At 29.7% G+C, this 27,059-nt stretch overlaps 2 protein-coding genes across 4 annotated transcripts in view; one reads left to right on the plus strand and one right to left on the minus strand.

Annotated features, from left to right (window-relative positions):
• LOC118191943 (uncharacterized) overlaps window positions 1-15,513 on the minus strand; it is a 40,563-nt gene extending 25,050 nt beyond the window's left edge. For all 3 annotated transcript variants that reach the window (XM_085822756.1, XM_035362808.2, XM_035362809.2), the window contains exons 1-3: window positions 15,340-15,513; window positions 14,688-14,882; window positions 1,353-1,514 (exon numbers count right to left, since the gene is read on the minus strand). In XM_085822756.1, coding sequence (XP_085678882.1) covers window positions 1,353-1,514; window positions 14,688-14,861 — 336 coding nt within the window. In that variant the 5' untranslated portion in view covers window positions 14,862-14,882; window positions 15,340-15,513. The remainder of the gene's footprint in view (window positions 1-1,352; window positions 1,515-14,687; window positions 14,883-15,339) is intronic.
• Window positions 15,514-16,128: 615 nt separating this feature from the next.
• Window positions 16,129-27,059, plus strand: part of Jarid2 (Jumonji, AT rich interactive domain 2) — a 92,332-nt gene continuing 81,401 nt past the window's right edge. The window contains exons 1-3 of the mRNA XM_085822776.1: window positions 16,129-16,319; window positions 16,604-16,709; window positions 25,688-25,863. Coding sequence (XP_085678902.1) covers window positions 16,614-16,709; window positions 25,688-25,863 — 272 coding nt within the window. The 5' untranslated portion in view covers window positions 16,129-16,319; window positions 16,604-16,613. The remainder of the gene's footprint in view (window positions 16,320-16,603; window positions 16,710-25,687; window positions 25,864-27,059) is intronic.

A 27,059-nucleotide genomic window follows, 5' to 3' on the forward strand; every position in this document is an offset into this window, starting at 1 on the left:
TCAGAAAGATGACATTTCCCACAGCATTAGAGAATGGAAAAATTCACATTCAATGAAGTTGTCCTTCTTAAATGATTTAATTTTATGGATCAAAATGTGTGCATGATGCTGAATTTGTTCAATTCTCTGACGCAAGTGAAAAAAGATCTCTGTGTACATGTGCAGAACAACAGCATAAGCATTGTCAAATTTGTGCAATATTTTTTTTTTTTTTTTTTTTAAGTGAAAATAGCACACACACACAAAAAAAAGGTTACATAAGGATTTCTTTAAAGAGGTCTTTTAACCAGCACTGATGAAGTTAACAAACTTTCTACTCGAGCGCGATTAGTTCGCATGCCATCAAGCCTTATGGCTGCATATACCGAGTTGATGGCCCGGTCAATTGTTTAGCCAATTTTGGCATAGAGTACATACAATATTGTCTCCCTGAAGTGCCCCCCATGAATAGGATGGAAGTTCAAATTATAGAAAAATAGATTACAAGTGTTTCTTGCTTTTTAATTTTATTAAAAAAATGGCAGCTTTTCAGAGGAAGATGTGGATAGATAGATGGTAAAATTTATGGCTCATAGCCTGAATAGGTCATAATATACCAAACACATGTTTCAGTTATTTCACCTTCTATAATCAATGATGAGCATTTTATCAAAGTTGTGATGGAGAGAGGAATGAAAGTTCTAGGGTGATTTGATATATAAAACCAGCAATATGCACAAAAGAAGAGGCCTGCAGATAATCAGGAAGCACTAAAATATGGTTGGGATGATGATGGTGAGCTGTGCTGATGGGACAATTCCCTGTAAGGATTGGTAACTGACTGTTTGTGTTTGGTTATGTTACATGAATCTTACTACATATAAAATTAAAACATATTTACTTTAAGTTTATGAAAAGTTCTATTAAGTACTGTCCTCATTAACTGCTAACAAGATTCACTCTAGTCAAGAAGTTAAGAAAGTTCTGAAGTGTTCTGAAATGCAGACTGAATAAGTCATGCTCTCTTAATTTAATCTGATTCACTATAGTTGAAGATGATATCCAAAAAGCAAAAGAGTCATTGTTTGCATTCAAGATAACAAACACAGTGCAAATCACTAAAATCTCGACACTGGTTGTAAAGTTACGACTCTTGTACTGCCAAGCGGCAGCATTACTGGACAAGTTATAGCTTCTGCAATGTTAGAATCTTATCTTTGCGAGGTTCACTACAAGTTCAAAACAATAATTATCATGTGTCACTTTACTGAACAGTTAAATATTATATCTTAAGTTATATTCTATAACTTCTAAAGTTATCAAAAGTATATTATAAATAAGGCATGCTATGGAATAAATAATCCCATTGTTACCTGGAATGTCCAGAAAACTGCAAAGCGAATCACATTGCTTCGGCGATCATCAAATCTCTTGTCTCGTCCAATTTTGATTATTCGGTACAGGAGAAATCCAGACAGTCTCAAACCCCATATACAAACAAAAATGGTGACTAGAAGCTGTCTCAGTTCATAGGTCTGAAAATAATTATCAAAATCTTGATCAATGCTGCATAGCGAGAAAAAAAAAAAAAAAAAAAAAAAAAAGAGGGGAAACATCGAAGTATTAGAACTAAGCACTCCAAATTACAAAACTATTCAGTCATATTCATTATGAATCAAAGATATGTTCAATAATATTTGGTTAAATCTGATTTTTCAGTTAGATGTCAATAAGTGCACTGCAATTAAGGTCATTTTCAAGACATTACATTTAGAACATTTGTTAAAGATTTGAAAAATTCATCAGTTATATCATTACCTGTATACTTTGTTTTGAAAGGAATGCTAATTATTCATGACAATAAGCAACGCAAACACTGAAACATTGCTAATTTAAAATATTCAAAATGAAATATTAGTTGAATCCAGTAGAACTTACTAATAGATATAAAGATACCACTAAGGAATACCTATATTTTGTGCCATGTTTGGTACCTAGAAAACAGATTAGCTTCTTGACATTTCCATTCTTTTCCAAATGTGTTACATGAATACAAACTACTTCCCCTATAAATATTAACCGTTTCCCTTACAAATTTTTTTGAAAAAAATTGCAAAAAATTATCACATTTTTTTTATTTTATTATTAAATACAACAAAACGAAATAAATCAAAGTATGTAGGTTTTTAAGTTGAATTTTTAATATTTTGAAGGTGTAAAAGCATTTATTTTTAATATTAGTTTACTATCCCGAGTTATCTCAGGCAAACGGAAAAAAATGAAATATTAATCTTTGTATGATAGTTTTTGAAACAAGGGACAACACAGAGTGATACCTGACATTCTACACTGGTATCTGGTCTCTTTTGCTACTGGCTTACCGCTGGAATCTTTTTCACGGGAGCACAGAGTACACTGTCTCGTTGGATTTTATTTATTTTTTTTTTTTTTGTTGTTGTTGTTGTTGTGGTTTCCCCCCCCCACCTCTTCATAATCACTATTTGAAAAATCATCGCTTTCGCTATCTTGCATCATTGCCTTTATTTTATTTTTTTTCAACGCATGCATCCTTCTTTATACATTACTAATCCACAAGCCAACGTATACTATACAATAGGGAAACATGTGACCAATCCCTCCAAAAGAATAGCGCAACCAACAAAATTTGGCAAATTGCCAATCAAAGCTGAATATTTCCTTTCATTTCCTCCAGACCGAATAAAACCGCGATAAACGATGTACTAACAAATTCTGCTTCGCCCGAGTTTTCTCGGGATAATAATTAACATCAATATATATGAACCTGAGATAACTTGGTATAATCAGGCAAGCGGTTAAATAAAAATATGCCTCTCAAGGCCTCTCCTCCTCTGCCATAATGAATTAACCAACATCTAAGTCAAATTAAATGTCTTAAATTTAAAGAATATTATTTCTAAAAAATTTGAAAGTATAGAAATGTAACTTTATTTAACAGCTCTGGGAGACAACAGAACATCACTCAAATGAGGCTACACTAAATACTGATTTCAAATACAGCAGTTCTTGTTAATTTTGTTAAACAAACACTTAAAGAAAATTAATATAATTTTGGAAATTACTTCCATCTCACAGATATAAAGCACAACAAAACCAAGAATAGTAAATGCACAGAACATCACTCAAATGAGGCTAAACTAAATACTGATTTTAAATACCTCAGTTCTTGTTAACTTTGTTAAACAAACACTTAAAGCAAATTAATATAATTTTGGAAATTACTTCCATCTCACAGATATAAAAGTACAGCAAAACCAAGAATAGTAAATGCATTAAGTAATATTATCTTCATGACAAACATTACCTGAACAAAAAAACAGCTTGGATGCCAAATGATGTCTTGAATTATGAACACCTAAATTGGCAAAAAATGATTTCAAAAGTATTGAGGTTATCTCTGGCACATAATTTATAATCATGGACTTCCAGCAAGCCTTTTTTAATATTTTCTATTATTTCACTCACAGTAAGAAAGTGTGGCAGCAAACTTACATAGACTTTGAGCACTGTCACATTCAGAACTGTTTTTTTGTTTGTTTGTTATCTATGATACTGCATCTCTAGAGTCTAGACCATGCGTCGACAATCTTTTTGGCTGCGAGTCAAAACCAATCAAAATATGTATACAGTCAAAAGTCTTTAATCGAGACTCGTCGGGACTTCGGCGATTCCGGATTATAGATCATCAGTCAGGGTTCGTACACATTTCCTTACATGAAAATTAAGGACTTTTAAGGACCATCAAAGAAAAAATTAAGGACCTATCAGCAAACAAAAAAAAATGAATAGAATAAAGCAATTATCCATACAACTGACTTCATGCTTGTAATTTCACTTTAAGAAACTAACAGATGTGTGTATTATGCACTATTATTAAATTCAATTTAATACTTACCATAAAACAATTTTGAAAATTAAACTAACTCCCTACAAGTTTAACATTAAATTAGGGATATACTTTCTTGAAAAACATGTATAAGTGTATTTTACACTAATAACAGTCACTATTTTAGAGATTTACATGATTATTATTTAACTTATTTGATATTTATTTAAACAAAGTCAACTACTATTATAATCACAATGTAATAATATTTTGCAGATTAAAATAACTGATTTGTAAACATACAACTTATTTCCTTGGTTTTTTGAAAGATACTAGAATAATAAACTGTACGATAAAAGATACAAAACATTTGTGCTTTTTTTAAACCTAAAATCTTTTCAGCTATTTTAACATCTAATTTATTTATGTCTATTTCCTTTTCTTTAAAACTATTCTTTTAAGTTCATTTGCTTTCATAAACAAATCAATGTTCCTACTGGTCTCAGCTTCATCTGCTAAAGCATCTACTTCTTCATTAACATCTTTAATGTCCCTTTGAAGAAATTTTTTCTTTTGCTTCATATAATCAATTTCTTCCTCAATAACATTTCTTTTCCTCTTTGAATTTTCAGATTTAGTTAAAGATTTTTGTTCTTCTAAATACTGAACGTTTAAATAACGAACTCCACTTCTTGCAGAAGCTGCTGCTGATCTCATTTCTTTATTAATTTCGATATTAAGAACACCTCCAGAAAATTTTATGTAATCAAATACTGTGCATTGAAAAATGTATGATGAGTCACTTAAATTTTCAATTTCAATTGCTTTATTTACAGAGAAGCCCCTTTCCACAGAGGCCTGTTCATGTGACAAGATAAGATTACTTGTCACAGTGAATACTTGAATAGTGAAAATACACATTTTTTACTATATATATAATATATCAAGCAAAGTAGTAATTATAATTTAAAAAAAAAAAAAAAACAATTTTGGTCTAGAAAACATCTTGCGCAATATGCTGCAAAATAAGTAAAATATAAAAATTGTAGTAAGCTCGCCTAAAAGTTACCAAGAGCTGCTGCTCCAAAAGGTTCAACACGTTTTAAAAAAATTAATACATATGAAAATCAAACCATTAGACATGTAAAACATTAAAAAAACAGAAACAGATAAAAAGTAAGCGGAAAATGGTAAATTAGCCCAATTTGACCTCCAAACTGGCTTTTCAAGGGAAATTTCATTTATTTGAACGTCGAATCAAGCTAAACCCCATTACACGTTTCGCCGAAACAGACAATTGAAACTTTTTCGCTAAAAATTTTTTTTTAAATTTAGACAGTGTCTTGGAAATTTTAATAGTCTCAATTCTCTGTTCCAATTTCCCGACGTGTCCGCACAGAATGACACATTAAGGTGTAAGCAATATTGATTAATTGATTATATTATCTCCTAAGTTTAATTAAAGTAGAATTATTTTAAAAGAGTGAATCCATACTGGTAAGTTAAGTTTTGACTATTGCATGTCCGAGATCTGGACATGCAATATCTGGAATGATCTAAAATCCGGACCTCAAAGCCACCACCAACCAATTTTTTAGGGCTTTTTTGAAGGGAAGGGGTATGCTTTACGCACGCGCATTAGATTTTTTTCCTCATCATAAAAAAACATACCGGAAATCCCGATTCTTAATCTCAGTTTGGCGCTAAATAAAATATCTCATTATTGAAGAAATAATTATTTTAGCATAAATTTGTGTGATTAGTAACTTGATTCCATAGCTGCGTATCTGCTTGGCATAATCTCAAACCGAAACATTTGTTAATTTTACACCAACTAATATTTAATATCCTTGATGCCGAAATCGCGAATCATTATTTATTGTATTTTGCTTTCATCACCGCATGTTTATCAACGGATGACAACTTGAGTGATGAATCATGCAGCGACGCCAAATAATAGAGTATTATCCGATTACAGATTTAAGTTTAATGCGCTAAAATGTTGACAAGGGGAGATTTAGCAGAAATTTCTTTCCTTATGCTAAAAATAGATTTTGTTAATGATACTCATAGGACAAACGATTATATTTACTGCTATTTGAATTAAGAATAACTGATTTGTTATTCACATAAAGCCAGAACCAGCGCCAGAGCTCGCATGGCCGCACCAGGCAGCAGAATTTAGCGAAGTTAAACAGAAGTTTTTCATTGCGATGACAATGCCCAATCATCAATCAATGAACGGAGGGCGAAATCTGTAGTATGGTTCTAAATCCAGAAAATACAGCTACCGATAGTGAAGAAAGTAACAGAGACGTTACTGAACGAGAAAAAATTTTGATTGACAAGTTATTTGGAATTCTCGACACAGCAATTACAGGACTTGAACAATCGAACTTAATAACTGAACAGGAAATTGTATGTCTATAGTATTAGTCTAAAGTATTAGCAGAGAAAACAAATCAAACAACTCACACTGAAAGAAATGTTTAATAAAGTAAACATATAAATATTAAGCTCTTTTCTTTTGTAAATTTTGATACCCTTTAAATCATAAATGCTTCATTATTTCATAAATCACGATTTCATATTTTCAATTTTCTAATTTCTTCCTCAATAATATTTCTTTTCCTCTTTGAATTTTCAGATTTAGTTAAAAGATTTTTGTTCTTCTAAATACTGAACTTCTAAATAACGAACTCCACTTCTTGCAGAAGCTGCTGCTGATCTCATTTCTTTATTAATTTCGATATTAAGAACATCTCCAGAAAATTTTATGTAATCAAATACTGTGCGTTGAAAAATGTATGATGAGTCACTTAAATTTTCAATTTGAATTGCTTTATTTACAGAGAATATAATAATATAAGTACGTAATGTATATTTTCAGTTAAAATTAAGAACACCTCCAGAAAATTTTATGTAATCAAATACTGTGCGTTGAAAAATGTATGATGAGTCACTTAAATTTTCAATTTGAATTGCTTTATTTACAGAGAATATAATAATATAAGTACGTAATATATATTTTCAGTTAAACTTCTACCCAATAACTTTAGTAATTCATGAAAGTTAATTTTGCGTCTAGTTAATTCAGGAAAATTATTTTCAATTAGTTGTTTTCAGCTTTAAAAATATTAAAAAATTTTTAATTAGTTAGTTATTTTCAACTAATAATTGTATCTCCATTATCAAAAATTATGCATTACTATCAACAACATAGGTTTAAACCAAATACTTAATTGTCTATTGAAGCTTCAAAACGTATTTCCGAACTTCACATTTTCTCAGCTAGCGTTACCAAATTTGCCCTTGGCGACCTAAAATCGAAATGGAGCCAACAGATTTCCCGCGAAATCGATAACAGACCCTCCGCAGAAATAAACTCATAATCCCAATATCCCATACATATAGTATGTGCAAAAGAGAATAAACTTCGTAGAAGGTGATAAAAAATTAATTTATGGCTTAATTGAAACAAACACAGAAATTAAGCTAAGCAAAACCGTGTAAAAACAAATTGAAATGATAAAACGAAACTTAATTTTCATGTGAATTTTCAGCGCTGACTCTCCCATTCTAGAAATTTCAATTTGTTTCAGACAAAGACCACATTTAAGGATTGCCATCCATCAATATCCAGTCTTTGTAGTCAGCTTTAACACAGTTTATTGAAAACAGCCACAGTTTATTGAAAATGCACTTTCCAGACATCTCATTCCTATTGGCGTCGGAAAGGTTGTGGCCTTCCAGGTTGGAATTGCTCTAATTTTGGCAAATATTTTCAGAATCCCCCCCTTTTTTTTTTCTCTCGAGCACCTTCATCATCACTTTCGCCTCTTAAACAACTTCCGGCTTCACGCTTTCGTCACAATCTGCCTAAATTTATGGATAACACCTGTTTCGAAAGATTGGGTGAATAGCCAATCAGACACCGATACTTTCGTTCGGGTAGCTAATTGTTTTTTTTTTTTTTTTTTTTTTTTTTATCATTTGCAACGCAAATCCGTCAACAGATTGGTTAAGAGCCATGTAATTTTAATTCCATATTCATGAGAAATCGTAATTCACACTTAGAATGGCAATCATTAGAAATGATAAGAAATGTCAAATGAGCAAAATTAAGGACCGTTTATTCATTTTGGCCAAAATTAAGGACTTTTAAGGACCAAAAATCATTTTTGAAAAAATTAAGGACTTTTAAGGACCGTACGAACCCTGTCAGTTTAAATCTGGTAACATGGCATGCAGAAATTATAAAATTAAAAATATGAAGCCGTAATTTATGAAATAGAGAGCAATTATGATCTAAAGGATATCAAAATTTACAAAAAAAAAGCTTAATATTTATTTGTTTACTTTATTAAACATTTCTTTCAACGCGCGCATGCGTAAAGCATACATTACGCATAGCCGAAATTAGAAAATTGCAACCAGAAAATTATTTGATTTGTATTCGTGATATTTATAATGACGAGGAATTTGATTTAAATCATATAAAGATGGAGAACATCGAGATGAAATACTACATTTAGTAAGGAATTATAAGCTGAATAAAATAAAAACATCTGCCCTGAAGATAAGGATAGTGCTGACAGATCAACTTCCAGTATTGCACGCTGCGACGTCCCCCCCTGCACAGAGCAGCATGAAATTGATAAACAGATTTCGGAATGGTTACATAAACAAAGGACATGCCTTTATCCATTTTTTGCAGCAATTCTACTTTTTGTTTGATGGACATGGAAACATGCTTTCGCGTTGTAGATTCCTTTGGCAGCTCCAGCATCGGAAATTCTATTTGACATAATCGAAAGTTCCAACTTACTTTTATAAAATTTTTCTAACAGTCTGCAAAAAATAATAAGCCATATCCAATTCGGAGATTAAGGAACGCAATCTGCAACATTAACTGTAGCTTAGCTTATACCGTCTGTTATACATTAAACGCGCATGCGTAAATGTATTATGCGCATGCGTACACGCATATGTGCAGGCGAAAAGGTATTACGCACAAGCGTTCACGCATGCGCAGAAAGTTTGTAGCTTTGAGGTCCGGATTATAGATCATTCCAGATTATGGGTGTCCGGATTAACGACTTTTGACTGTATTAAGAAGATATCTCAGGTCAATGGTCGCTTTCCTTTTAGAATAGTCTGTCAATAAATAATATAGTTTTATTGAGAAATAATTAAAATATGCTTTAAATATAAAAATTAAAATAATAACAATTTAATTATAATTATTATTATTTATTATTATTATAAAAACAAACATTAGTATATTTTTCTCTTCAATATTAATGACTCCCCTAATGCAGAGTTAATTTAGTCAAGTCTCGGGTTTAGTCCTAGCATCCGGTGCACACGGGATTTGGCTACTTTTGGCGACTTTATGATGAGTAGTAAAAACGGGACATATACGATGAGTAGTAAACGGGTCATTCAAAGAATATATATAGTTATACATAGTATATACTATGTATATACTATACACTAAATATATACTATATACATAGACGTTCTTTGGGTCATTTTTTGGTGTTGGCGATAATTTTCAAAATCGTGCCAAGGCTGCATCGTATACTAGGATTTTACCAAGTGCTCGTTTATAGTTAGTCTTAAGACGAATAAAAAAAAGGCATCTGAAATTTAGTTAAGCTATCCCATTCTTACTAAAAATAAATTTCATGCGTGAAACTATTTGCTTACATTTATAAGCTGAAGTAAATGCAGACAAAATGGCAAAGCCAATTTTTTTTTAATTATTTATAGGCATTGACAAACTTTCCGATTTCTCCTTGAAATAAAGTTACAATAAAAATGCGTATTCATTGCTACAATTTTTGAATCAAACAAAAATGTCACTGTTATTATTTCAGTTTATTTTTTAATGTATTCTTCAAGTGCTTGGTTCATATTTATGTTTTATAATTTATGTTTATACTTTATTTTCGAAACTCAAGAGAGCCACTTCAAATGCGTAATGCATGTAATCTGTAATGCGTGGCCCATGGAACATGTATTACAGAGGCCTAGTCTAGACTCTACACAAACCATGGGCTAATAAATGAAGACATACACAGGTTACAAGAGGACCATAAAAATGAGCTAACAAATAAGAATTACAACTTCAGAAGCAACAACGAAAGGCAATTGAGGAAGAAATATGTTCAAAAGGGAAAGAAAGGAAAATGATTCTAGTTCTTTAGTCTGAAAAATGTATCAAAGAACTAGGATCATTTTTCAGGATTTCAGGCAAATATATCATCCTGTTAGAAGTGATAGCAATACCAAGCTATCACTTTTGAAGCATTTTAAAATATTGGCAACAACAAATCATATTGGACAAATTTTCAGTGAAACAGATGACCAGTGAGTGTAGAGTACATTCATGTGGTGCTTGGAAGGGGGGAAGATAAAAATAATTGCACTCTAAAGGCAGTTGATTGCCTTGCAATCTTATGGAAGGGAATTTTGTATTCAAACAATAACATTTTCCTCCTCATGCAATCCTTTCTCCTTGTACAAGTGCAGCAAAATTAAGTTTATTTTATCTGTTTAATATTCTGCTTACTTCTTTGTTTTCAATTTAATCATGTACATTTTTGGTTATAAACATTGCTTTATACCCATTAATATTTGCTTATGATTTTAGGAACAAATTAAATTGTGAAATGAGGTTTCAATATATGTGGACACTGTTTCAAGAAGCCATAAACGGTGCAGTTACAGTCAAAAGTCTTTAATCCGGACTCGTCGGGACTTCGCCGATTCCGGTTTATCAATTTTTCTGGATTATAGATCATCAGTTTAAATCTGGTAATATGGCATGCAGAAATTACAAAATTTAAAAAATGAAACCATAATTTATGAAATAAAGAACAATTATGATCTAAAGGGTATCAAAATTTACAAAAAGAAAAAGCTTAATATTTATTTGTTTACTTTATTAAACATTTCTTTCAATGTAAGTTGTTTAAGTTGTCTCGTTTCATGTGATAATACTTTCTGGTTGATCTTTACATTATGGTAACTTGGCGTTTTTTTTGGCGACCAACTCTCCTACAGCAACCCTCTATTTTTTTTTTCTCGCCGCCATTTTGTCTTCACGAAGTAAAAGACATGTTTCTTTTCTTTTTATCTACTGAACACTTCTTCCAACAATCTACTAGCCGAATTACACTTATGCTAGAAATTTTATCTAACAAAACTACTTAATCATGACAAATATTCACTGCAAAATTGGGAAAAAGTGCACAATACCATACTCCTTACGCGTTTTTCAAAATAACACATACACATAAACCATGTACACGCCGACTTATTTTTACTTAAAAAAACATCCCAGAATTGCACAAAAATGGCATTACGCACACTCTTCACTATATCCATGTACACTGCTTTTTTCTCATAAATTAGAAAAATTTCACGAAAATACATGACAATTTTCTCAATCTTTAAACCCGGTAAAAATTTACAAAAAGAAAAAGCTTAATATTTATTTGTTTACTTTATTAAACATTTCTTTCGATGTAAGTTGTTTAAGTTGTTTCATTTCATGTGATAATACTTTCTGGTTGATCTTTACATTATGGTAACTTGGCGTTTTTTGGCGAAAATTTGGCAACCAACTCTCCTACAGCAACCCTCTATTTTTTTTCCTCGCCGCCATTTTGTCTTCACGAAGTAAAAGATATAAAATATATGAAATTACCTGATCGTGAAAAAGTATTTACCCTTTCCAAATATGAACATTTCCACATATAAAATAAATAAAATATCCAAAAACTTTTACCTCTAAATCATCCATTACATTATACACGTCACCGACGAATTCATACCGCAAGCATTACAAATACTTAATATCAAATATTTAAATTATTTCCATGCACGTTTACTTCAACTTAAACGTATACCAAATTCCTACAAACATAAAATTCACAAAATAACCATCATTTAATTAAAATATCACTAAACCGTGTACACGTCGACTTATTTTTACTTAAAAAAACATCCCAGAATTGCACAAAAATGACATTGCATCTTTAAACCCGGTAAAAAGAACATATATGAAATTACCTGATCGCGAAAAAGTATTTACCCTTTCCAAATATGAACATTTCCACATATAAAATAAATAAAATATCCAAAAACTTTTACCTCTAAATCATCTATTACATTATACACGTCACCAACGAATTCATACCGCAAGCATTACAAATACTTAATATCAAATATTTAAATTATTTCCATGCAGGTTTACTTCAACTTAAACGTATACCAAATTCCTACAAACATAAAATTCACAAAATAACTATCATTTAATTAAAATATCACTAAACCATGTACACGTCGACTTATTTTTACTTAAAAAAACATCCCAGAATTGCACAAAAATGGCATTGCGCACACTCTTCACTTCATCCATGTACACTGCTTTTTTCTCATAAATTAGAAAAATTTCACGAAAATACATGACAATTTTCTCAATCTTTAAACCCGGTAAAAAGAACATATATGAAATTACCTGATAACGTATACCAAATTCCTACAAACATAAAATTCACAAAATAACTATCATTTAATTAAAATATAATTAAATTCAAAAACACTACTTAAAATATAAATGAGCACATACATTAAATTAATAAAAATAACCTTACAATCCTAATTACTTTAAACTAAATCATTGCTAATAACAACTTTCCCAATAATACCAAATTCCTTTACTTCCACCTTACATTTAGAACAATGCATAAAAATAATATTCTCAAGTAATTAAAAATACTAACTTACCTAATCTTCTTCAGAATCTTGATTACGTGTCCGATAAACTTTTCTTTAGTTACGGCCATGGGATCCAAAAATTCACGAACACTGTTTCACACAACACAGAATAAACCAAATACAAAATTTCCAGATTTTTTCCCGATTTCCCCCCTTTTCCGATTCAAGAACCGTAATTCGTCCATTAATATCACATGACATATCCCATGATCTCTCATTTCCCTCACACAAAATAATGCGTAATCGGAACTGAGTACTGCTCACATTATTACCAAAGTCCCAGGTAGTAACCTTTATCGCCTCCAAAATGTCGCCAAACTACCAGTTACCATATTGTAAAGATCAACCTACTTTCTCTTTAATTGTATTAAACAGACATAATTTCTTGTTTAGTTACAAAGTTCCGCGGTAAAATCCTAGTATCCAGCCTTGGCACAATTTTGAAAATTACCACCAACACCAAAATGACCCATTTAACTACTCATCGTATATGTACCATTTACTACTCATCATGAAGTCGCCAAATCTCTTGTGTACCGGATACTAGGATTAAACCAGTTCCGCTGTTCAAATCCTATAATTGCTGTGTTGAGAATACCGACTAATTTGTCAATCGAAATTTTTTCGTTTTCAATAACCTCTGTGTCACTTTCTTCACTATCGGAAGCGAATTATAATGACGAGGAACTTGATTTAAATCATATCAAAGACGGAGTACATCGAGATGATATACTACATTTAGTAAGGAATTATAAGCCAAATAAAATAAAAACATCTGCCCTGAAGATAAGGATAGTGCTGACAGATCAACTTCCAATTCATTCGCACTGTGGTGTCCCCCTCCCTGCCACAGCGTGAAATTGATAAACAGATTTCGGATTTCAAAACATACTTTCGCTTTGTAGATCCTTTACATATTAGTAAATATGTATCGGAAATTCTATTTGACATAATCGAAAGTTCAAGCTTACTTTTATAAAATTGCTCTAACAGTCTGCAAAAAATAAGCCGGATCCAATTCGAAGATTAAGGAACAACGCAATCTGCAACATTAACTGAATTAGATAATTTTAGCTTAGCTTATACCGTCCGTTATACATTAAACGCACATGCGTAAACGTATTATGCGCATGCGCACACGCATATTCGCAGCCGTAACAGTCTTACGCGCACGCGTCAATGCGACTTTCTGCGCATGCGTTTGTTTGTTTGTTGCTTTGAGGTCCGAATTAACGACTTTTGACTGTATCTTATTTCCTTTATAATATTGTACAATTTTAAATATAAATCAATGAATTCGTTTAATAGTTTCCTTTCTTTTACCAGAAATGGAAGCAATAATTGCTGCTTTTTTATTACAATTTTCTATTTATTTCCCTTTTGAAAAATTAAAACTCTAATTACAACTTTAGTATCACCAAATTTAGCATTTTCTTGTAAAAGTGGTTACCGCATAAGTTTTCAGAGAAACTCTCTCAAAATATGATCATATAACACGCAGACAAAACTATAAGCTGATTTATAACAATTATCATAGTCTTCATTTCTTTAATCTCTATCATTGCTTATCAATTTATATCATCAAATATAAGAATTGATAAAATAAAATATCACAAAATTCGTATATATTACTTATAACACTACATACAGAAATACAGTAAAATTCTAGGTTAGATTACACTGAAGGGTACCCCTTGTATTATCGCGAAGTTGTTTCAATTATGGCAACCTGAGTAGCTGAATGTTCTGTAAATATACTTTTACCCAGAACTGGGTGCTCCTTTGAATTTTTTAAGTGAAAATATATCGATGTGTACATGGACAAAGTCAAAGGAGTGTGCAATGGCAAGTTTTGTGCAATTCTCTGATGTTTTTTTAAGTGAAAATAGGTCGACGTGTACATGGATACAAGTAAAAGAATTGCACAAACTCAGTATCCATGTACCACCAAAAATTGGCAATTTTCGCCAAGGGAGTACCCGTAAATATACTTTTACCAAATTATATGGTTTAAAGGGATATATTTGTTTGAAGGAAAATAGTGTATACTCACCATAGAAAGAACAAATGTCAAAATTGCAATTATAATAAAATTTGTACCACCAGCAAAATCGGTAATTTTATCAAATTGGAAAGATGCAGCTATGAAAAAGAAAATAAGCTGCATTCCAACAGTTATTATTGCACTTATAAGGAGATGATCCTCATCTAAAATTTTAACAGCCATTGTCCTTCAGTTTGTTTTTTCCTGCAATAAATAAGACAAATTTTGGAAAAAAAGATTTAAATATGTATTCATTTGACAGACTTAAATACACGTATACAGAAATCACAATTTTTAAAATTCAAAGCTATTTCAATATTATATAAATATTTTTTAAAAATTCCTATCTTTATTGATGTATTATTGAAAACTCTATATAAGATTTATTTTATTCAGAGAAATTTACGGGAGGGTAGAGAATAGCTAAACAAAAATTTGGACGGATTTGTAATACTTCATTTCTGGAAAATATATTCAGCAAGAAAAGTAAACGCATACATCTATAAAAAGCAATTTTCATAAATTAATTTATTCATTTAATTTAATTTATTTGAAATTTCTGACGTGATTTTCAGAAGCTAAGTATGCGATCCCTTCTGGGATATATTACATAACCGGAACCCATATACTCAAGACAAAAAATATTATATGAATCACTTACCTTTCTTCCACTGTTTGTAACTAATAAGCATGCAACATCCAGAAATTATCACATAATGGGTTGTATTTAAAGCATGTGACATGAATCTTAACGTTACATAACAAATTTGCGAAAATGTGACAACTGCAACGCAGAATCAGAATTTTTATTGATATCTTCTATTATCTATTTATTCTGCTAACCGGTGTTGCCAAAGGTAAAATGGAAATTTATTCGTAAACTAATATGACCGTTTTCTACCTCCCCTCCCCCCCAATAATTCAGAACAATATGAGACTCTTAAATTCCATTTTCTGGCTGTTTTCAGTCAAAATTTAAATTTCATCACGTAGCGTGATCGCCTTGAAAACTGTGTACTTAATCTTGGTCAAAACTGTGTGTACTTTTGTGTATTTTGTCTCAGTAAAATAATCTATTACAATGTTAGAATGTCTCTCATGCATAGCAAAACTGCACAGGTTACTTGTAATATATAATTTCTAAACTAAAGATAATTATCATTATACTAACTATTATTAATTAATGTTAAGTCCCGTCCAAAATAATAATGAATGCCTCAGAAATGTTACACCCAATGTTTCTTTAAACAACTTATTTGAAGTTTTGCAATAATTATAAATGTCACATAAGCTTCTGAGAAAAAGTAAAATTTAGTCATAGTTATTCAATTTACGTATAATGTATAACGTATGTTACATAATACGTATAAAAGATCGACAAAACTAAAATTAATTCAAATTCAGTGCACCTTGTCTGGCATCACGCCAACTTTTAGCGGCATAGAAAAAAAAAATGTAACTCTGTAATTGTTTACAAATTCAGAAGTGGTTTTTCTTTGTAACAAGCATCTCAATGGCTTTCCGGTTCTTTTGTTTAGTTTTAGTATTGTAAAAAATAAATTAAAATTTATTATTTGGTTTTGCTAGTCAGGTATACAAATTAAAAATGTAGATTTTTTTCCCTTTTTAGCTTAAAGAGTGGTAAGAAAATGTCTTTATCCTCATTATTTCTACTTCTTTTTTTTTTTAAACTGCATTATTGTTTTATTGTTTCTGCATTTCTTTGTGCTAATGCAGATATTATATAGACTTGTATTTATATTTCTTTAAAAAAACAATACCGGTTCTTTTTGTTATTATTAGTAAAGATATTTTTGAGTATCGTAGATTCCGCTTTTCAATTTATATTCTTCCTGAAATTTATTATATAATATTAATGATTCAAAAACGTACTGAAATATTTACTGGCTGATTGTTTTGCATAGGATATGCAAAATGAAACCTTTTACAAAGAAAGAACCATCACCTTGTTCGGTATCCGATGATTCACCACCCCAACGTCCCAAACGAAGCACATGTCAAAAAAATCTTGTAAGTGTATAGTTTACAGGTAAGGTCTTTTAAATTCAGTGATATGAGGAAATTCAGCTATATATTTCTATTGCAAGATATTTATTTAAAAATTTCGAAGTCTTAAAATTCTTTAATTTGCGTGTGTTATAAAATATGTATTGCATGCTTAATGAATTACTTTGCTATAGATCAGCGGTTTGTTGTACGTTAATAAATTTAAAAAAAAATTTCTGTTGCATTTTATAATGTTAGTCAAAAGTCCCTTACCAATAAATAAAGAAAGTGATTGTTTGTTTTCGACTAAACTTAGACAGTGTAGTCTTTAAGATATAGATGCATATATCATTTGAAATATAATTTAATATTTAATAGAAGTTAATTTCTTTCATAGAAATAACTTGTAGAAATACAGTAGTGGGCAAAATTATACAATTGAAAATTACAAATACTGTTGGTAAAATTGCAGGAAATTGTATTTTAGTATGTAGATAAGGTATTTCAAGTTCCCTTCAACTGTTTACAGTGCAAAACAAATTCTAATAAATATTTCTCAGCTGTAATAAAGCAGGTAGTATGTTCCATATTTGTGTATTTATTTATTTTTTAATGATTATACTCTACAATGCTATAATTTTGCTCACATATTCAGTAACAGTTTTGTGTGGATATCCCATTAATTTCAGTTTTCAATTCTCATTCAAAGCTTAATGAAGTTATTATTTTAAGCACTAAATTTTGGCTTAAATAGTAGCTAGTATAAAACTTAACTAAGACTTAAAAATTTATTTTAATGTAATATTCAAATTATCTGAAAAACCCCAGGTATTTTATCTACCAAGCTTACAGATAATTGTAAACTAAGCTAATAAAATATCTTGGCAGATATAAATAATCCAAAAAGTACAGGAAAAAAAAAATCAAGAATAAAAACTATCATTTTGAAAGCTTAATTTCTAAAATTAGAAGTACAGGAGCTCTATAGAAGACCGTCAGGAAAGAGGAACAAAAATATTGTTGCAAGAAGTGGTCTAATTGAATATGTAAATGCTACTAGGATATGTATTCCTGTTTTCAGCACTAAATGCGAGGACATAGAAAAGACAAAAATCTCATAAATGTTATATATTAAAAAATTGAATTTTCAATACAAAACTTTTTTATCCAGTTATTGCATCGTACCAGTCAAATAGCATTTCTGTCGTTTTTCCTTCTTTGTTATTATTTCTGTTTTGCCTATTCTGACCCTATTAATATTCTCATGCTAAAAATTTTTTTAATCAGTTTTTGCTTTAAAGCCAAGTTCTTTTTATTATATGTAGGTTAAAACATAATCTTTGGTGTAGAAGACAATATTTGGAACAGCTTTAGTATTGGTTCTTTTGACGGCAAACTTCGGTCGCCAAGGTAGACCCGGCTTTGAAAATCGGAAAAAAATGGCGGATTATCAACAAAACCCAATCTAGACTAAATGACAATCTTAAAAAATAAGCTCTTGATTAGAATAAACAGTCTTTCTCTAATTTTCAACATTTCTAGTACTGCAATGATAAATTCTTGAAACACTACTGTAAATGAATTTATGGCAGTGATTATGTTACGAGTAATGAAATTTACAAAAGGTTAATATTTTAAATTACAAAATAGAATATTAATGTATTAAATATTAATTTTTAAGTAATTAGTTAATATTTATATTATATTTAGTATTTAGCTTTAATATTTTAAATTTATAAAAGGTTAATTTTTATGTTATGAATAATGAAATTTACAAAAGGTTAATAAATGCATATAAAACTAGTATATGTTACTTTAGTTTCTTAGATTCTGTTATTAAAAGAAAATTTAAAAAATATTTCAAAGTGAAGGAAATCGAATTAAATTATAACGAGTAAATTTTGTACCAGTGTTAGAAATACTTTATGAGTAAATTTTGTAAATGGTAAAAATATTAAGAAGTGTGTATTTTTTAATCACTCAATTTATTACAAGTAATTTATGATTATAATTTAAAAGCTAAAATTAAATTATCATAATGAGTAAATTTTGTACCAATGGTAATCATGCATAACAACAATCATCATAACTGATGATTTCTGTGAAAGATTCGAACAGTCATTGGAATCCACTAGTGGTGGAGTGATAAGCCACTGAAGAGTGGTAGTTTAGGCTGGCTATATGGGAGTTTTTGTGGTTTTCCTTACATGCAATGTGAATCTGAGCCAGTTTCTTTTAAAATGTCCTTTATGAAGACATCCTTCTTCGGTTGATCTTTACATTACGGTAACTGGTAGTTTGGCGACATTTTGGAGGCGATAAAGGTTACTACCTGGGACTTTGGTAATAATGTGAGCAGTACTGAGTTCCGATTACGCATTATTTTGTGTGGGGGAAATGAGAGATCATGGGATATGTCATGTGATATTAATGGACGAATTACGGTTCTTTAATCGGAAAAGGGGGAAAATCGGGAAAAAATCTGGAAATTTTGTATTTGGCTTTGTTCTGTGTTGTGTGAAATAGTGTTTGTGAATTTTTGGATCCCATGGCCGTAAGTAAATTGAATTCGAAATGGGTATTTAGTGGTATTGAAAAGGATAGTAAGAAATGTTTTTTAAAGTTGTGTGAGAGAGAAATAAACATGTTTTATTATGTTATTTATTTTACCTAGTATCTTGCTTTGAAAGATAAGTATGATTTTAAAGATTCTAAAAGAGAATGAAGAAAAGTGTATCCGCCACGTAATGAAGATTCTGAAGGAGATTAGGTAAGTTAGTATTTTTAATTATTTTTATGCATTGTTGGAAATGTAAGGTGGAAAGGAATTTGGTATTATTGGGAAAATTGTTATTAGCAGTGATTTAGTTTAAAGTAATTAGGATTGTAAGGTAATTTTTATTAATTGAATGTATGTGCTCATGTATATTTTAAGTGGTGTTTTTGAATTTAATTATATTTTAATGAAATGATAGTTATTTTGTGAATTTTATACTTGTAGGAATTTGGTGTATGTTTAAGTTGAAATAAATGTGCATGGAAATAATTTAAATATTTGATAATAAATATTTGTAATGCTTCATGTATGAATTCGTTGGTGACGTGTATAATGTAATAGATGATTTAGAGGTAAAAGTTTTTGGATATTTTATTTATTTTATATGTGGAAATGTTCATATTTGTAAAGGGTAAATACTTTTTCGCGATCATGTAATTTCATATATGTTCTTTTTATTGGGTTTAAAGATTGAGAAAATTGTCATGTATTTTCGTGAAATTTTTTTAATTTATGAGATAAAAGCAGTGTACATGGATATAGTGAAGAGTGTGCGCAATGCCATTTTTGTGCAATTCTGGGATGTTTTTTTAAGTAAAAATAAGTCGATGTGTACATGGTTCAGTGATATTTTAATGAAATGATAGTTATTTTGTGAATTTTATGCTTGTAGGAATTTGGTTTACGTTTAAGTTGAAATAAACGTGCATGGAAATAATTTAAATATTTGATACTAAATATTTGTAATGCTTCATGTATGAATTCGTTGGTGACGTGTATAATGTAATAGATGATTTAGAGGTAAAAGTTTTTGGATATTTTATTTATTTTATATGTGGAAATGTTCATATTTGTAAAGGGTAAATACTTTTTTTGCGATCATGTAATTTCATATATGTTCTTTTTATTGGGTTTAAAGATTGAGAAAATTGTCATGTATTTTCATGAAATTTTTTTAATTTATGAGATAAAAGCAGTGTACATGGATATAGTGAAGAGTGTGCGCAATGCCATTTTTGTGCAATTCTGGGATTTTTTTTAAGTAAAAATAAGTCGACGTGTACATGGTTCAGTGATATTTTAATGAAATGATAGTTATTTTGTGAATTTTATGCTTGTAGGAATTTGGTTTACGTTTAAGTTGAAATAAACGTGCATGGAAATAATTTAAATATTTGATACTAAATATTTGTAATGCTTCATGTATGAATTCGTTGGTGACGTGTATAATATAATAGATGATTTAGAGGTAAAAGTTTTTGGATATTTTATTTATTTTATATGTGGAAATGTTCATATTTGTAAAGGGTAAATACTTTTTCGCGATCAGGTAATTTCATATATGTTCTTTTTACCGGGTTTAAAGATTGAGAAAATTGTCATGTATTTTCGTGAAATTTTTCGAATTTATGAGAAAAAAGCAGTGTACATGGATATAGTGAAGAGTGTGCGCAATGCCATTTTTGTGCAATTCTGGGATGTTTTTTTAAGTAAAAATAAGTCGGCTTGTACATGGTTTATGTGTATGTGTTATTTTGAAAAACGCGTAAGGTGTATGGTATTGTGCACTTTTTCCGAATTTTGCAGTGAATATTTGTCATGATTAAGCAGTTTTGTTTGATAAAATTTCTAGCATAAGTGTAATTCGGCTAGTAGATTGTTGGAAGAAGTGTTCAGTAGATAAGAAGAAAAGAAACATGCCTTTACTTCGTGAAGACAAAATGGCGGCGGGGAAAAAAAAAATAGAGGGTTGCTGTAGGGAAGTTGGTCGCCAAAAATCGCCAAGTTACCATAAAGATCAACCCCTTCTTCTGCTAGCCTGCATATATATTTATTTTCTATTCATAAATACTGTTCTCTCTTCTTATTTCTCAAGTGAAGATGTGTTGCATCTATAGATAAAAAAATATGGTCAATATGTTTGCAAAATCCTGTTCAGTTTTGGACAGCATTTAAATAATATAAATTTGTATACGATGCAAAAAAAAATGCATTACACTATTTCATGTAGTGAATAATTAATCAGGGAACAAAGTATAATGTAACATTCTTTTATTTTGTAACCACGGTTTTTTTATGTTTGGGATCTATACAGTCAATTTCACCATCCATTTTCCGGTGCTACTTTGGTAGACGGTCGCACGGATTTTTGGCGATTTACCTTGGCGCAATTGTTTGCGCCATTTCTACAAACGTCAGCCATCTTAAAAAACGCTGTTTTTACGCATAGTAAAGTATTCGAAACTTAAAAAAAAAAATAAATAAATATCGTTAGAAATAATGGATTAATTTTTTTGTTGAAAATGTCGTTTTTTAAGATGGCAGGCAAGTGTAAATAAATACATTTACTATGAGTATAAAATATTAAAGTAAGGTTATTATTACTTTCATATAGCAAAGAAGAGAATAAAAACACCGCTATAAAAACATTGTGTCAACGTTTAATTAGATTAAAATATTACTGAAATTGAATATCGAAATAAAAAACATCATCCAACATTTAAAAGAATTAGAGTATAATTAAATTTAAATACTTTAAAATACGTTATATAGAATATAATATATATTATATAGAATAAATACATTTACTACGAGTATAAAATACTAAAAAAAGGTTAAATTATTACTTTCATATAGCACAGAAATAGAATTAAAATACCACTATAAAAACATTGCGCCAACGTTTAATTGGATTAAAATATTACGTAAATTGAATATCGAATTAAAAACCATCATACCAACGTTTAAAAGAATTAAAATATTACTTAAATTAAATACTTTAAAATAAGTAAATAAGAACGCTTCGTACACTAGAGCTAAAATGACAGCAATTAGTTTATTGTCGGTAAAAAAGGAGGAATGTCTAATAATTTTCTTACCGTTACAGCGGTTATTTCTTCCAACATGACCACAATATCATATACAGCCGTCTCAGAATCGACTCTTCTAACGATCTTCATCTGTGATCTACATTTTCGCTCTTCATTGAAGAAGCAATTAGCGATGTTTCCTCCAAAAATTTAAAATAAATTTCCTCTTACCCTTGTAAGAATTTATAAATAAATCTTTGATTAGGAAAGCCAGGCTGGCGAAAATAAGGTCTCAAAGGACAATTTTTTGATTCCGAAACCAAAAATTCTTGGTACTTATCAAAAACATTCATCTTTGAAGAAGACATTTTTGAAGGAATTCGAAGATATGAATTAAATTTTAAAATGGCGCGGTAATGCACAAATTTTCAGCAACCTCTCAGGGAGCTGATTACAGCTCATTAATGCACAAATATTCTATAGCCAATCATAGAGCTGATTATATCACGCCTAGAATTAAAATTATTTAAATAATCATACATAATAAAATCATTTTAAAAAAGAAATGCAAAATTAAATTGTATTTTAATATTTAACAGCCATAAATAATATTTAAAACATTAGATTAAATTTATAAATATTAAAAGAAATTACTTTTAAAGTAAGGTGACGTCACTGATTACATCATCCACAGCATAAAATTTCATAAAATATGATAAAGAATAAAATTTTTATTTCAAATAAAAATGCAAAATTAAATTGATTTTTAATATTTAGAAGCCATAAATAATATTTAAAAGACGGAATTTATGCATAATAACACGCATTATTTTTTAAATAAAATGTAAACAAAGTATCGGTTATCGTAAATAACTTATCCAGCAGTGGGTTTACCATAAGTCGTATTACTCGCCAAAAGAAAAATTGCCAAAAACTCGCCAAAATCCGTGCAACCGTCTACCAAAGTAGCACCCATTTTCCTACTAAAATACAAATGAAGTTTAGTTTGTAAAACAAACCATGTTTTGCCTTTAGAGGCCATGTTACTAGGTTGCTAGATAAGATTTGTAGTCTTCAGTCCTGCATTATAATTGCTGATAGTTGAATTCCATGCCGGTTAAGTTTTGAACGAACTTTGCATTAAATTGATTTGTGTAGTTTTGGCTACAAATTTATTTGAATTTAAATTTTACATTTGAACTTAATTGTTATCATAAGTTATCTTGCCACAAGTGGTTAACTGAGTCGTAAGCACAAAATGTGCCTTCTGTTCAGTACATTTAAATTTTGTAATAGAATAAGAGTATATCTTAATAAAAATATATCTAAACTTTATAATAATTACATCTAAAGACATTGAAATCAGTATCTAAGTGCTTGCCACGTAGTCAAATTTTTATATATAAATTGTACTCTTACTTTTATTATATTTTTATTACAAAAAATTCAGATTTCTGTTAGATTAAATATTTAAGTAATGTAGAAAATTTGCATAAAATTTAAAATAAAAAGTTGACTGTTATGTCAACATACTATTAATAAAAGTAATAATACTCTGTGAAGGTTATTCATATGCAGCTATTAGATTGAGAGATTTATAAAATTTGAAAACTGTAAATTATAAGCAACATATTCCATAATCTAAGCAACATTATATTTTTTATAGTCAGACAAATTATAAAAATGTTATAAAAGCAATAATGAAACCTAATTTTGGTCTATGAATTCATGCAGTTACACATCCCTATAGTTCTAATTTAAGAAATGAGGCAAAAAAAGTATTTTTAGACCATGGTAATTTTGATCATTGCCCATTTTAAGAAACATCTAAAGTCTAAAGCTGCATGTGATTCCTTAGCAAAGGAAACGCCAAGAGTTTACCTCATGCTACTAAAAATGTGTTTTTTTCTTTGGTGGAGTTTATAATATGCAGAGTTGACATATGAAAATGTTGACTCATATGATGTAATATTAAAAGCATCAGTTTTAACTATCAAATTTTGGCTTTTTTAGAAATATTTTAAATGTTGTGCTTTACTAACATGAAAGTAACTTTAAGAAAAACATGCAAGTTATCCTTCTTGCCATCAAAGCTCTGATACCTACCAAATTTGTTATGTGGACAGAAATGGAGGCATGTTTTTTTTTTTAGCTCAGTATTTAGGGTTACCATAAATAACAAGGTTATCATAATCTTTCATTTATCGCGCCCAAATGTCGCCAAAAAAATTTCTCGCCAAAGAGGACTAATATTAAAGCTGTGCCCAATATTTTATTATTTTGTTTGCTTCTATCTCTTGAAATTAATCTTTTCTTCTTGTTTATAATTTTGCATTTTTCTTCTAATCTATGACTATTTTTCTAATCTACAACTATTTTTACATAGTGTTTTCAAACACTATGTAAAAATAGTTGACGTGCAACTGGACAATTTCTAGTTATTTTTCTTTAAAAATACCTTTCTATATTAACTGTGGCTTTTGTTTTCAGAGTAATTGCTCCTCTGCTACTTGATTTTTGCCTTTTTTATATATTTGTGCTACATTTTGCCTTTGCGACCTTTTCTTATACATCTGGATCTGACACTTTAGATTTTCATTATACTGCCGCAATTTCAAATTACCTTTAGTTAGTTAGCTTCGATTTCTGCAAACACTGCTGCATCCTTTGCTTTTATTCCTGGAAAATGTAGTATTTTCATTTGAAGAATTAGCTCCAGTCTGTTCATTTTCAAACAACTCCACTTCAAAATGAACTTTTTGCAAATGTCATTCAGCTGCTGATCAGGCCAATACTTTCTGTGATATGTCTGACTAATGAGTCACTGAATTTGATTTGAGACTAATTTTTTCCCCCTGTAGAATAAAAAGAAATTCTTTAATAATTGGTATATAAAATAAATAGGAATTTATCAGCATCATGAAGATATTTTATCCATACTTTTTCATAAGTGATTACAAATACCATTGATTAAATACTATGATTAAAAATAATTTACCTTCCTTTATCTTTGCTTTTGGCATGTTTATATTTTTCTGGATGTGTTAGCTTTTCTATATGGTGCCTTTGCTTTCTTGCAGGTGTTAGAGGCATCCCAGATGCTAAAATAACATTTATTAACCATAGTTAGAAAATAATGTCAAACCTTCTTTTGAAACACAGAGATTAAGTTACATAAAACTTGAAAGGAACAGGCATTTTTGCCTATAATCCCATTTTCTTAGATTTATATCTTAAAAATTTGAATTTATTTTTTAATATTTCAAATTGTAGAAATACATCTTTATGCAATACATTGCTCAAATGAAGCTTTAAATACCAATTTATGATTGAATTTATTCTCTTTTCTTTTGGGACAACATATAAGCATTATTTGAGATTGGGCATCTTTATAATATGATATGTGTTCATTTTAGGGCATAACTAATGGACTTCTGTGGCGTGAAGAAACTGATTTGAAACGAGCATTATATGCATCTTTGCAAGAAACACGAAGAAGGAATTTAGAAGACGAGGAAGATGACCCCGAAGAAGAGGAAAAAATAGTTCCTAATGTTCAGGCTGCTGAAAATGGAGAAGAAAGTCCCAAAAAGTTAGTTGAACTGAATATTCAAATTTCATATTTATGTCTAAGTATTAATTAGAAGCTATTTTTATGTAATTTTTTATGTATAATATTTTTAACAAATTTGATAACAGCTGCAAGATTTTGTTTTATCATCATTCTGGCAAGTATTGTAAACATTTTAATAATTATATGCATTCATTCCTTTATATATATTACTTGCAAAGTATGAAACATCAGCATTGTATATAATATTGGTCGTTTTTAAGCAAAGTATTAGAATTATTACATACTTTCCCTAGGCATTGTACATAATACTTCGGCATCTATAGAATGACAAATGCTATTGAGGCAAAATATGAAAAAAGTCCTGATAAGGCTATTATATAAATGATGTGCATTTCTCAAAAATACAAATGTTATTCTGAAAAAATAATGAGAATGCCATTAAAAACATTTATTTAAAATACATGAAGAAAAATGAAAGTTGTACAAAACAAATGCCTTTATTAAGGGGAACAAAATTTTCATATAAAAAATAATAATAAATGAAAATTAACCTATTTGTTGCAACATGGTAGGCTTGAATTACTTTTCATTATATTTTTTATGCAAAGATATTTTATATTTTTCACTCTGCTTTGTGCATACATTTGACGAATCCTTGGCCGCTTTCACTGGACTAAGCAATTGCAACTGACCGGAGAGGAATTTTGCGGTCAGGAGTATCTCCAATTCTAAGCAGGTTTCTGTGAATTCCCACATACAGTCAATCCTTCGGCGATTCCGGATTATAGATCATCAGTTTAAATTTGGTAAAATGCCATGCAGAAATTATAGAATTAAAAATATGAAACCGTAATTTTTAAAGAACAATTATGATCTAAAGTGTATCAAAATTTACAAAAAAAAAAAGCTTAATATTTATTTGTTTACTTTACTAAACATTTCTTTCAATGTAAGTTGTTCAATTTGCTTCGTTTTTTATGTGATAACACATTCTCTTTAATTTTATAAACAGACATAATTTCTTGTTCAGTTACAAAGTTCCGCTGTTCAAGTCCTATAATTACTGTGTCGAGAATACTGACTAATTTCTCAATCGAAATTTAATTCGTTTTCAATAACCTCTGTCACTTTCTTTGCTATCGGAAGCGAATTATAATGACGAGGCATTTGATTTAAATCATATCAAAACGGAGTACATCGAAATGAAATACTAC

The sequence above is a fragment of the Stegodyphus dumicola genome, chromosome 1, assembly GCF_044657685.1.
Source record: "Stegodyphus dumicola isolate Sdum_Otavi_A_Nest chromosome 1, ASM4465768v1".
Classification (NCBI taxonomy): Eukaryota; Metazoa; Arthropoda; class Arachnida; order Araneae; family Eresidae; genus Stegodyphus; species Stegodyphus dumicola.